Source organism: Brachycentrus maculatus, unplaced genomic scaffold (assembly GCF_059751285.1).
Source record: "Brachycentrus maculatus isolate JH-2025_06_01 unplaced genomic scaffold, ASM5975128v1 h1tg000039l, whole genome shotgun sequence".
NCBI lineage: Eukaryota > Metazoa > Arthropoda > Insecta > Trichoptera > Brachycentridae > Brachycentrus > Brachycentrus maculatus.
This window is the reverse complement of record NW_028280793.1, coordinates 4,804,662-4,817,475: the sequence shown is the minus strand read 5'-3', so window position 1 is coordinate 4,817,475 and position 12,814 is coordinate 4,804,662. Positions and strand designations below refer to the sequence as shown.

At 35.0% G+C, this 12,814-nt stretch overlaps 3 protein-coding genes across 12 annotated transcripts in view; 1 reads left to right on the top strand and 2 right to left on the bottom strand.

Annotated features, from left to right (window-relative positions):
• Positions 1–676: 676 nt before the first annotated feature.
• Positions 677–7,582, bottom strand: U2af38 (U2 small nuclear riboprotein auxiliary factor 38). Its single transcript, XM_088277219.1, has 5 exons — positions 7,412–7,582; positions 6,085–6,239; positions 5,085–5,239; positions 3,062–3,261; positions 677–1,250 (listed from the first exon to the last, which is right to left on the bottom strand). Exons 1-5 carry the CDS (start codon positions 7,453–7,455, stop codon positions 1,100–1,102), a joined length of 705 nt encoding a protein of 234 aa, XP_088133345.1. The 5' UTR covers positions 7,456–7,582; the 3' UTR covers positions 677–1,099.
• A 311-nt stretch (positions 7,583–7,893) lies between these two features.
• Positions 7,894–8,779, top strand: LOC148312543 (COMM domain-containing protein 8-like). Its single transcript, XM_088277220.1, has 2 exons — positions 7,894–8,080; positions 8,162–8,779. The coding sequence occupies exons 1-2, from the start codon at positions 8,036–8,038 to the stop codon at positions 8,645–8,647; spliced, it is 531 nt and encodes a 176-aa protein (XP_088133346.1). The 5' UTR covers positions 7,894–8,035; the 3' UTR covers positions 8,648–8,779.
• Positions 8,780–10,730: 1,951 nt separating this feature from the next.
• Positions 10,731–12,814, bottom strand: part of LOC148312542 (uncharacterized) — a 63,961-nt gene continuing 61,877 nt past the window's right edge. For all 10 annotated transcript variants that reach the window (XM_088277207.1, XM_088277216.1, XM_088277212.1 and 7 more), the window contains 2 exons: positions 12,604–12,684; positions 10,731–12,520 (listed from right to left, as the gene is read on the bottom strand). In XM_088277207.1, the coding sequence (XP_088133333.1) occupies positions 12,503–12,520; positions 12,604–12,684 (99 nt within the window). In that variant the 3' untranslated portion in view covers positions 10,731–12,502. The remainder of the gene's footprint in view (positions 12,521–12,603; positions 12,685–12,814) is intronic.

The window sequence follows — 12,814 nt, the reverse complement described above, 5'->3', positions numbered from 1 at the left end:
GATTTTTCACTCGAACATTAAATATTACCCATGACTGAAATCTGAGTCCAGACTGATAACATTGCCTTCATGTATGTAACGTTAAGAAAATACTGCACCAATATTATTTAGCACCATTGGGTGCGGATAAGGTTGAGAAAAAAAATTATATAGTCCTCAACAAACAAAGACACATTAGGGACAGCTTGTCTGGCTTACAGAAGCTTACACGAGTATACGTAAGCAATTCTTTATTATGTATCACATTATTTGCGGGAAATCTTAAAAGCGTCTTTTTCATTAGGTTTGGTTACTCTAGGTAGAGCGCGAGAGATGCCAGTAAACATTGTACAGATCAGATCAGATCAGATCAGAATTGGTTTACAGTTACTCGTGATCAGCATACTGAGGGTCGGGCGGCAGGCTGTCCGAGTATAACTAGAGTCGGGGTTGATGAAAAAACTGCCCGACAACAATGTGTTTATAGTACCCGCTATTGCTCCTCTATTGTCTTTCCCATATAGCAGTAATGTCCTCCACTCCACAAACCAATCCTACATCACAGGACTGATATAATTATTGATTAAGTTAGTATCAAGTAATACTAATGGGGTGCCTTATGCACCATTTGATTGCGAACAGGGCCGAAAAAGGGAGGATGGGTACATATTTCAATGAACAATAAAAACACTTCATAGCCAACTTAAATTGTTATATTATTGAGAATTCTACAAACATACAGCTTTTCATACTTCACGCAGAGTCACTTTCACACAAATTATTTTTTGAAAATATTATCAAGAAGATACATATTAGTTAAGCCTATTTTTACATTGAAATTATCAAAGTATGAAACTCATCATTTATCGGAATATATAAAAAAATAAAATAACAGTCAATGGTGAAATTGTTAAGCCATTCCGCTTAATGAACGATACAATTAATTGGAGTTGTTTACCACTCGAGTCGTGTGCAAAAGTAATGTTCAACTGTTGGCGGGAACCAAGGTCCGCACGTTTCCGTTTCCCAATACACACGCGCACCAAACTGACTACCGAGACTGCAGAACCTGCCCAAAATGTTGACAAGAGAGTTTGAATGATTGGTTGTAGTTCGGGGATTAGTATCGGCCGGAACGAGAGCTTCTGGGGTCCTTGGGGCGACGCTCTCGGGAGCGGGAGCGACGCTTGGTACCGCGCTCCCGAGAACGGGAACGGCTGCGGCGGCCCCCGGATCCACCGATGGGCATCTTACGGCGAGAATACAAATACCTGAAATCATTTTCATACCAACTTAAGCTCGTAACAACTCATTCATTTGAACAATGTGTGTGCCAATGTGTTCAAATTTATTTTTTATTTAAGTTTTACTTAGTAAATATGTACCACTATTTCTTAAAATCTATTGTGATACATATTTCAATACATTCCCCATCATTTTCAAACACCATATTTGAAACTCACTGTAAATTTTAGAGTTGTGTCCTTAGGATGTTGAAGGTTGAAGAGGGGGTAGGAGCTGTTCCTTTTTTATTTATTTATTTTATTTTTTATTTCTTGTGTATATCAGTGGGAACGAAGACAGAAGGGGGGAGGTTTTAGTCATTGTCATATAGATTTTAAGAAATAGTGGTAGATACTAAGTAAAATTTAAATTAAAAATGGATAGATTTTTACTACAAAGTGACAGTGCGGAATCAATTAATGAAAAGTGTTCAATTCCCCCTAACTCTAGTCCAGCTTGCCTGCCTCCTTTTGTATTTTATTTTCAGCCAAGTGTGTGAGACTCACCAAGTCACACTCGCTAACAGGTTTAGTTACTTTGACTCTTTTTGCACATCTATAATATATCTTGATAAGCATCTCTCAGGGAACAAATCCTGTATTTGTATACAAACATTCGAGATATTGTAGATACAATTCAATTAGAAAATACACATTATTAAAACAAGTAGATATTTTTTAATATTTCAGGTTAAAACATAAAGAGGAGGCAAGATATTCTTCACATTAGTTCTCACAAATGGGAACTTTGTAAACCTGTCAGTTACTTGTGAGATATGAATGCGATTATTAAAACACTTAATGTACCATAGAGACGGGGCTACTTGAACTTTGATGTGTTACTTGAGCCCAGTACAAAAAAATATTTATATCGTGGTATCGATCGAAGTATCGTGACAATAAGTGTCACCTGTCAGGGAAACAGTGAATCATGTCGATACGTTCATTATTGTAGACCAAATACAGATTTAATTTTTTTTTGTACTGGGCTCAAGTAACACATCAAAGTTCAAGAAGCCCCGTTCAACGGTACAGAATTTTTGAGAATCGAGTCAATATGGATGTTCAATATGGGCAGAATGTGAACGTAACACGATATATAGTCATCAATTACGCCAGACAAAAGCAGGTTGTAAGACCATATTATCTTAGTAAAAAAAGATGCTTTATCTCTGTTGAGATAATAATGAGACAATAAACCATTTAACTTATTATTCTTATCCTCACCCGATGGTGCATAGGGCACTGCATCATATAAACGCAGTGTTATTTTGATCGTTAAAACATGAAGGAAAGGTGATTAGCCCTCCGCTTCAGGTACCAGTCCAATTGAATAAGTATCAGAGTGAAAAGATCACTTGTAGTTATTTGACCCTCCTAGGAATCGAACCCAGGACTTCCAGTGCGGCAGTCGAGCGTGCTGACCATTACACTACGGAGGTGTACAAACAGTATCTAGGAAAAGGTATTTACTTAAATATTTTAATGATAAGAATATTGGTATGGTTTGCTTAGCATTTTTGTCCGCCTCCATAGTGTAATGGTCAGCACGCTCGGCTACCGTTCTGGAGGTCCCGGGTTCGATTCCCAGGGGGGGTCAAATAAATATAAGTGATTTTTTCACTGTAATATTTATTCAATACTACCCTGGACTGGTACCTGAAGCGGGGGGCTGATCACCTTCATGTGTAAACGATCAAGATAACACTGCGTTTATATGAAGCAGTGCCCTATGTACCATTGGGGTGCGGATAAGGGTTATATTATTGTTGCTTAATATTGGGAGCAGTATAAATTACCTTCTGAGATCCCTGGAAATGGGTTTAAGGTGCATGAAGTTACAGAACCCTGAGCGCGTGCACTCTCCCATCTCGTACTGGCGGCAGCACGCCTCACGGAAATCAGTCACGGGAGAGAGCTCCGCGTACACCGGCCGCCCTCCGAACCAGCGATTATTCAATTCCGTAGCGGCCTTTTCCGCATCTTCCTCGCGACGAAACTGCAAATATTCATAATTTCATTTAAAACCTAGCACATATATACATACATACATCGTAGTCATACAGGAGAAAATGACCAAGTGCATTTTTTTACAAAAACGTGATCATTGACTATTTGATATCTTACTAGCTTAATATTGCCCTGAAAAAAATCACAAAGGATTTAAACTTGGAAGTATAATATATTGACTTGTTAAAAATGACTAACTGCATTGATGTTTATTTTCTTGCCAAGCAAAAGTGTCTTCAATGGCCCTCCTGAACATTTACGTTTTGTTAGTTGGTCACATTCTCCTGTACGACTACGACATACGGAACAACTATAGGCATATGGACTATTATTTCATTAATTGATTCGGCAGTCACTTTGTGGTAAAATCTATACATTATTAATTAAAGTTTTACTTAGTAAATACCACTTTTACATAAAATAGTGGTATTTACTAAGTAAAACTTTAATTAAATATGGACTGTTCGTAAGCCTTTCACACAGAGACATGCTTTTTTCATAACCTGTGGGTATGTGTCGATGCGGTAAGGGTGCTAACACTGAGGGTTGTTGAACGCCCAAGGGTATTCAGCAGTGTCATATGAAGTATGGCAGAAAACTTGATGTAAAGATACAACCGACATAGACATCAAAGAAATAGAGTAGGAATAATTATCAATATATCATATTGGACCCCTATAAACAAATAAAGGAATGTTTAGAAATTAAACAAAACAAATAGGTAAGATGAGTAAATGTAACCTCAAATGTATTATTTGGTGTGTTCCTCAAATGCAATTCCCACACAAAACAAAATTCGTTAAGACACTTTTTGATATCTACAAGCAAAATAAACAGGACTTTCTCAATCATTATGTAACCATAGATGAAACACGGGTCCACCGCTATGACCTTGAGACTTAATGCAAAAGCATGCAGTAGAAACACATGGGATCTTCACTGCCGCACTACTTTTGAGTCCAAACGTATTCTAGTTATTTAAATGAAAAAAGGATGGAGAGACTGATGAATAGGGTGGAGATTCATCAGGACAATGCTCCAGCAAACAAGGTGTAAACATCAAAGGCTGCTATTCACGAAGCCAGGTTTCAATTGATGGAATACTGCCCATTCTCACAAGACCTAGCACCCAGTCATTATGCACCAGCTATTGATAAAACTCGAGGAATGTTTGCATGGAAAGAAACTTTTGGACAACAATAAGGTCATGTGCTGTGTGGTGAGAGATCAAAAAAAAAGTTCTACCAGGAAGGTATAGAAATGATGAGAGGATTGCAGGAAAAGTGCATACAAATCCTGGCGGTGGTAAAAATAAGGTACAATGCATCCACTCCGTAAAAGGGGTGTATCATATGATTCAACCCTCGTATCAGTTTTTGAGTAAAAATGCATAATTATCTTATTTATTAAGATTTGGTTTTTCAATCTGGAGTCTAAGTCTGCATTTAGACGCATTATATTGGTTTGAAGGTATCTTAATTGTTGATGAGGTAAGGTCACGCTTTAGGTGTGATGAGGTAAGGTCACGCTTTAGGTGCATTAGTAAAAAAAAAGTTTAATTAAAAAAAGTTAGTAAAACTTATTGTAATGTAAACCCAATCAAGAATCGAATGCAGAATGTCACCAATGATCATACACGCAAACTATTTCCCATGGATACTGGATATATTCCTTTTTATATACTAGGAAACTTTTGCCAAGAAAGTAATCAGGTATGTAAGTATATTACTTCTATATAAATCTTTTTTCTACGCAGAATCGAGAGAATCGAAGAAGGCTTTCTGAGTGAATGAGACAATATAAATAAATTACCTTGATATAAACATTCCCAACGAGGTGGTCCCCGAGGTTGTCACAGACGTTCATCTCTTCAATTTCTCCATACTTGTCTTCGCATTCAACGAAAACATCTTCGAAAAAGTTATCGTAATGTTCCTGCATTTCCTCATCCGAGACATTAGCAACCACTGAAAAAAAGGAAATGATTTTTGTTTTTAAATATATAAAACTCTTTAATAAGCCTGCGTTATTAGGCAACGGCAGAAATAACTATACTATTAATAGATGCTAAGCCATTTTGACATAAGATGTTGAGTACCTTTCGGTTTATATCAATTTACACCACAAAATTTTAAAGACAATGTTATAGACAAAGCTATAATTTACTATAAGTTATCTGGACATTAAATTAGTTTTGTGTTGAAGGGGATTAAAGCGAAAAGCATGAACCAAGAGAACTTTTCAAAAAGCAACACCATTTTGTTTTATCAAACTTGACCATATTTATAATGAGCAAAAACATCAAAAAACATTCAGGCATTTGAAAAAAGGCAATACTAGACCATCTTGGATTAATATATGTTTTTTAAATTATACATCAACTGATCATTACATTAACTGATAATTGGGTTTTCGCTTATTTTGCTTTATCTTGGTTTGAATTATTTGGTCTATTAAAACTCACATTTTGTTGTCGGGCGGTTTTTTCATCAACCCCGACCCTAATTATACTCAGACAGTCCACTGCCCGACCCTCAGTATAGTAATCACAGACCCAACCCTGATCGGTACTGTGTTTTTTGGCGTCTCCAACGCTCTACCAAAAGTAAGCAAATAGAACGCTTATAAGGGTCTCCCGCTCTCTACCAACAGTATGTATAAGACGCTTTTAAGCGTTTCTCACAAACAACGTGCTTAGATGATTTTGATCCTAGCAGAAATTATTCACAGTTTTATCATTATCGTTAAGAATGTTATGTGCTTTATGTTCCAGAGTGAGGTAGCTTACAAGCTAGAGGAAAAAAATACTTACAATGACTCCCATCAGCAGATTTCGCAGAATTTTGTGGATTTACGTACAAGTTTTGTAGTAAACATGTCTGGGAGAATGTAGGTTTATTGTGGATTCGGGAACAACGATCACCGTGACGACATGCTCCGATTTTGAAATAAAATGAGCAATTGACTCTGAAAAGTAAAGAGGCATAATTAGTTATCTGAACCTCGCAGCAAACCATTGTTTTAATCGTCGAGCTAACCATAACTAGACTCGTACTGTTTCACGTTTAAGAGATGGAAGGTAAGCAAATACCAGGTCTAACTCCTATCCACTTGCCTACTTTTAATGCTGGTTTAAACATGAAAACCCATCCTTTGTGGAATAGAGCGGTGAGGGGTATTTGTTTACATGCAGTATATTTTTTTCACTGTGAAATTGTGTAATGCTTGATCAACTTTCAGAAAAACAAAATCAACTCTCCAAGCTTCGGGCTTTGCTATACGTCCCAGACAATGTTAACTTTATAATGTCTAATGGTAGGGACTGACCGGAGCCATTTCGTCGTAACGTAAAATGTTACGATGCGAGCATTCGTATAGTCAGTACAGCAAGCCGAGCGCTCCATCCGTAGTTTCGGATACTCGCTGATGCTCGCCGTGAGCAATGTTACAACGTTACGTTACGGCGAAATGCTCCGGTCAGTCCCTACCTATAAGCAATTTTATTTGTAAATCAGTGACGTAAATATATGTTTCGCATAATCACCTTAAATTTCACAAAACCAAAATCTATATTTTATAATGGTGTTACAGCTTTTATCAACGATAAAAGGGTTAACACCATTATAAAATATATATAAAACTGCTTATTTTACAAATGAAGTATTATCATTGCATGTAAGCGAATACACCGTGTTTATATATTCTATCGATTTCGGCATGCACATTATAGTTTTCACTAACTGGTGGGTGAAAAATCAAGGTGCATACTGTGAAGGCAAACCGAAATTTGAATGAAACAAAGTTGGAGAAATTCCCAAAGAATTAATGGCCAAGCTAATATTATAAGTATTGCCTCTAACAGAATAAATCTGAGGCTATTGGAAATACATCAGTGAAACAGTAATTCACTTCATTTATGAAAAATTATAATGCCGCAAAAATCGCATAGGCCAATAACCTCAAAATGATAAAACATTATACTACAGGTAGAAAGTTGGTAAAATATGGAAACAATAGCATTATTTTTTGATGGATCAATTGGTTGTACTCAATAGGATAAAAGGAAATAAGTTTTTCACAATCAAGTGACTAAACATAACCATGTTATCCGGGAAGCGAATTGATAAACATAAACGTACTTGTCCTTCTCCGTGCCAAAAATTGCAGCTAGATACTCCGCCATTCTTAGTTCTGCCAAAAACGGCAAGAAATCTTCGACTATTCAATGTATTTATGAAGCCGGGAAAAAATCTTTTGAAATAATAACGAAGCGCCCTTGCGAACTCTCGACTTCTCGTCAAACATGAAAGATGGCGTCAAAATTACGTGTGGTCACTTGGAAAAATAATATCAAACGACGTAAATGGGTAAGTACCTACCTTATCCTGCAATTTGTAACCAATCTTTTTGTATTTTTATTTATATCGGAGTGACTGCGTAAAAGAGGAATCTTTTTTTTTGTAATATCTGAATATTTTGCTAACTTATTTGTAATTTTACTTATTTGTATTCCTAAATTTCGGTCCAAGATAAAACAATCCAAATAAGTAAATACGCTACGAGCCAACAGAAGTTAAGCTGACAACACTGGGCCTGACATTCGGTGTCAGGAAGAAATGTCAGTTATCGGTTTGCTTATTGAGTTATTGTGTGTTTTACTTCTAATCTGTTATGCCAAAATTATCAATGACGCGATTCATGTAGATAGCCTTTATAGAAAATTTTATATAGTAAACAACTCTAAACGACTTTTATAATTCACCATGGTTATAAATTTAAATGAATTGCCAATGGATTCCTTTATAGAGGTATGGGCATCACAGTAATTTTTTGATATATTTATATGTATTGAAAATGCCAAAGAGCTAATAATTTAATTATGATTTTAGCTTACAAATATATTTTTGGATGAAATGACAGGACACGTTCCAAAAAAATCTGCGTTAACTACAGTCGATTACACAGTTGAAGACATCACTACCATGAAAACCAAACTAAACTCCATATTTTTACATTTAACATATTCAAAGGTTGATGCCAAAGAAGATCTAGCGAATATAATCGACGATGAACGATCAGACTATGTGATAAGGAAATTTAAGGAAAGGAAGCTTGATATTGCATTATCACTTTTGAAACAACATAATACTGCTATTATGCCAACTTTGGATAATTTTGATTGGCGAGTAAACTGGATTATTGGAAGTAGTGTTTCTACTTCTTTGCGATACCCTTTATTGCATTTAGATATTTGCACACTTCAAAGAACTGACAACAAATTAAAAAAGGACAATATCGCATTAGAATTGACCAAAGAAGAACTGGATATGTTAATCTCCACCTTAGAAGAAATTGAAAATGAGGCTACCACTTAATGCATGATTTTTTTTAATTTATATAAGTTTTATTTCCATATTTTTTTAATGATGTATATTTTTTTATGTGATAATAGAGTATAATGTCGATGTAATGCAGCCGTATAATTTCATAACGAGTGTAATGAAATCATATTTTAATTGGATTAAACATTTTCCTACATTTTTATTATATTTTATTAAAGAAAAAACCTAAAATACCTTTATCGGACCCTTATTTGTACCTAATGGCGCACAGGGCACTGCATCGTATATAAGCAATATTATCTTGATCGTTAAATACATGAAGGAAAGGTAATCAGCACTGTGTCAGGCACCAACCACTCCATGGTAATAATATTTGATTAATACTGGAGTAGTCACTTATTACGATCACCTGGGAATCGAACCTGAGACCTTCAGCATAACCAAATGCACTGACCATCATATTACAGAGGCAGACCTTTATTATCCAGCCGAAGTCCTCTTATGTGAAGTCATAGCACAGGCAACATCAATAAGAATCACTTAGGTACCATAGAACGGGGCTGCTTGAACTTTGATGTTACTTGAGCTCAGTAAAAAAAAATATTCAAATCTGCATTTGGTCTACAATAATGAATGTATCATGACAATAAGTGTCACCTGTCAGGGAAACAATGAATCATGTCAATATGTTTATTATTGTAGACCAAATACAGATCTAAATATTTTTTTGTTCTGGGCTCAAGTAACACGTCAAAGTTCAAATAGCCCCGTTCTATGGTACTTATATTGTGAGCATAATTTCATAAACATGTATTGTAAAATGTGTCCTTGGCATGGAAAAACCCAGTGAAGATACATTATTGTAGATTTTAAACATGTGTATAAAAAAAATCAGAGTTAATCCATGTAATTTTGACAAGGTCTTTTTTTCTCAAATTCTTTTATAATATTGCTTCGTTTTGTGAACTTACATCCACAACTCAGACTTGATCAAATATATTAGTTATGTCAACTCATTTAGCTTAATTTTACTGTCAGTTTTTGCAGTGTGCTCACAATATATCTTCTTATGGTAATAATTTTTTACGCAGCCTTGTACATACTGGGGATTTCTGAACTCTATATTTTCTTAAATCATCATTTTCCTTAGAAAATCGTTATCAATGATTATAAAAGGTTTTAACTTAATAAAATTCTTGGTTCACTTTTTCTGTTTATTTCATAATGCCTTCGCCCATGAGGATTTACTCAAAATCAGCATTTTAAAGTCAATGAATACAAGGATGATATTGGGAAGTGTCTTCCTTATCCATCAAAAACTTCACTATACTTTTTTTTCAGAATATTTGATGGGTACCATAAAATTACAAGGATTCCTGCCTTTACTAACCTTTATTTTACATAAAGTTTGTATTGTTCTTCATTTTTGGTACAAAGTAAAACTGGTCTACTTTGTCAAGACCCAACAAACATTGAATCACAACATAATTTTCTGTATCCTAGTTTATATTAGACGGAATCATTTTTCTTTTCTTAAAACACCATTTTTATATTGAAAAAATAAGTTTGTCTTCTAAATAAATACATATATGGTTTTGAAAAGAAATGAGTTATTGAAAGGTAAGGAGTTAAAAATATATATATAAAAATATTTTTTCAATATATATTCTAAAAAAAACAAAAAAATCCCAATATCTATTCTAAAAAACCAGGCTTGAAGTGACCACCAGCTCTCAGCGCAGCTGGACGCTTAATGAATTCTATTACTGCGAGTAAGGCCTTAAGATACTTAAGTCATACTGATATTTTTAAAGGCATATTATCTTGAGACTATTATCTATTCCAAAGAGCACTTATTCCGTATAACCTTTATTTTTCTGAATCAAGAAAAATTATAAAATACTACAGCATTAAACATCTTTTTGAAATTACTTTGAGAATATTTAAAAAGAAAATCACAGAAAATTTTTTTCCTTATTGTTGAAATCAATAAGGAAAAATATTAAAAATTAAATCATAAGTGCCATTTGGAATTTGTTTACTTTGGAAGTAGAGAAATACAATAGTATGGGTAAGATGGATAAAACAGGAGTGAAGGGGAAGATAAACAAGCATGTAGATATTTCCAAGTGTATTTATAAGAGACATCCACACATCGACACTTACATATATTGATAGAGCCCAGATGGGGAAAAGTTTATTACATAAAATGTAGGTGCATAAATTATAGATGATAACGCCAAAGAATAACATTCCTATATTTTCCTAAAACTCTGAACTCCGAACCATCTTCTCGCTTTAGAAACATTACCAACATTCCATTCAAACAATTTTTAAAAGGTAAAATAATTTACATTGGGTAATTTCAACAAATGAATTTACAAACCAGTTTTCTCACAAGCTGCCTAATTATTAAATAGTCTCTAAACACGGCCATTCAGAACGGAGGATTTCACGATAAAAGCGGTGAATAAAAAGCTATACAGACTGATGCATTGCTCACTTTACTGATCAATATCACTGTCGACGATTCCAACAGAGTATGACTTAGATTTATATGGCAATTGGCAATATGTAGGATTCAGCCACAGAAAGAATGAATGGGTAGTTTTATCAGCGGGAATTATTCTATGGAATGTCTACACTCACGGGTAGTCCTTCAATGTTTCCACGGGTTAAGTGTCCAAATAATTCTCTAGCATCTACATTGGGATAACTGTATAAAATTACAAATGATGATATTTATCTCTACGATTAACTTACATTGGAAGAGAATTCTACACTTTGATCCGAAATAGTACAAAAGATGCCGGATACATCAGGTTACACCTCTGAACACTGTTTTCATTAAGATGGACACATTATTGGTGTCGTGCTATCTAGTGAATATACAAGTCCACACCAATAGCACCCGCCCGTGACGCGATGGCACTCCACGCTATCTTCACTCTTACTTCACTTCTCACATAGCACCTGCCCCGTGTAACATACTCTACTTAGTAAACCACTAATTTTCTTTTCCTTCCTTATGTATTGTAAATAATTATTTCTAAGTTACGACATGTCGTATCGCATTTCCTACTAATTCAATGTACACAATATTTCCGTACAACTGAAGATAATTAAAAGGTAAAAAACCGATGCTTTTCAAATTTTAGTTGTCTTATCCGATATTTTAAGCTGAAAATAATATCAATTTAACCTTAGAAAACCGCTCGTACATTAATTTTATACACAATATAACATATATATTTGAATAAATTCATAATAAAACATCATTGAAAAGGTTTAAGTATAAACGAAAAAATAAAATACATATTTTCAGACAGAATGAATTTTCATACATACAGAAATTTGCTTAAAAACTAAAAAAATTAAAATTAGCATATTTCCATTATAATATCTTAGAGAGTATTCATATTAAGACCACTGATAAAATTTGCGCACTTCATAAAATAGTAAAGATACATTGTTTAGAAATTGCGTTTTAGACTTACACTAATGTCCCGATGAAATTTAGTCAGAAAACCTCTTCAGCACCATGCCGACACCTCCACATATTCCCCCTACTACAACTGTTTTACACACTTTAAAGCTAATGTAAAATTTTCCAAAATTCATTAATCTACAAAATTATCCATTATAAAAATGTACTTAATATTTTGGGTCCTGTAGTTAACCATTATGAATATGTTTATTTGGCAGCAATATCAGAATGTAATGGAATTTATGGTAAACAAATCACCAATCAGTCTTGTGGGGCAGATGATCGGTCGTGAGCGGTGACGGGGTGGGGGGGTTGTGTTGTAATCGCGTGCCGTGTCATACAAAATGCGCAATTTTCTCTCAATATTTACTGTACACAACCCGTCGTCTTCGGTCTTCCCTTTATTCCGCACTAGAGTCCTGCAACAGAGTGACAACCGTTACTGACTGGTCCGCGTTACCCACCGGTTCTGTGCCTAGTGGCCGGGTGGCGAGTTACCTACCCCTGCGGGTGCCGACTCTGAAGCTACCTCCGGGGCTGCTGCTTCCGCTGGCACCTCCGCTACTTCAATCTCTTTCTCCACCTACAACACCACATTCATCAGTACACCATCGACGGGTTATTCTAATTTCCAAAGGTTAATTAATGCGAAGCTCTTGTGTTATTATTAGCGCATGCAGAATAAATAAACCCAAATAAGCTTTTGACATTGT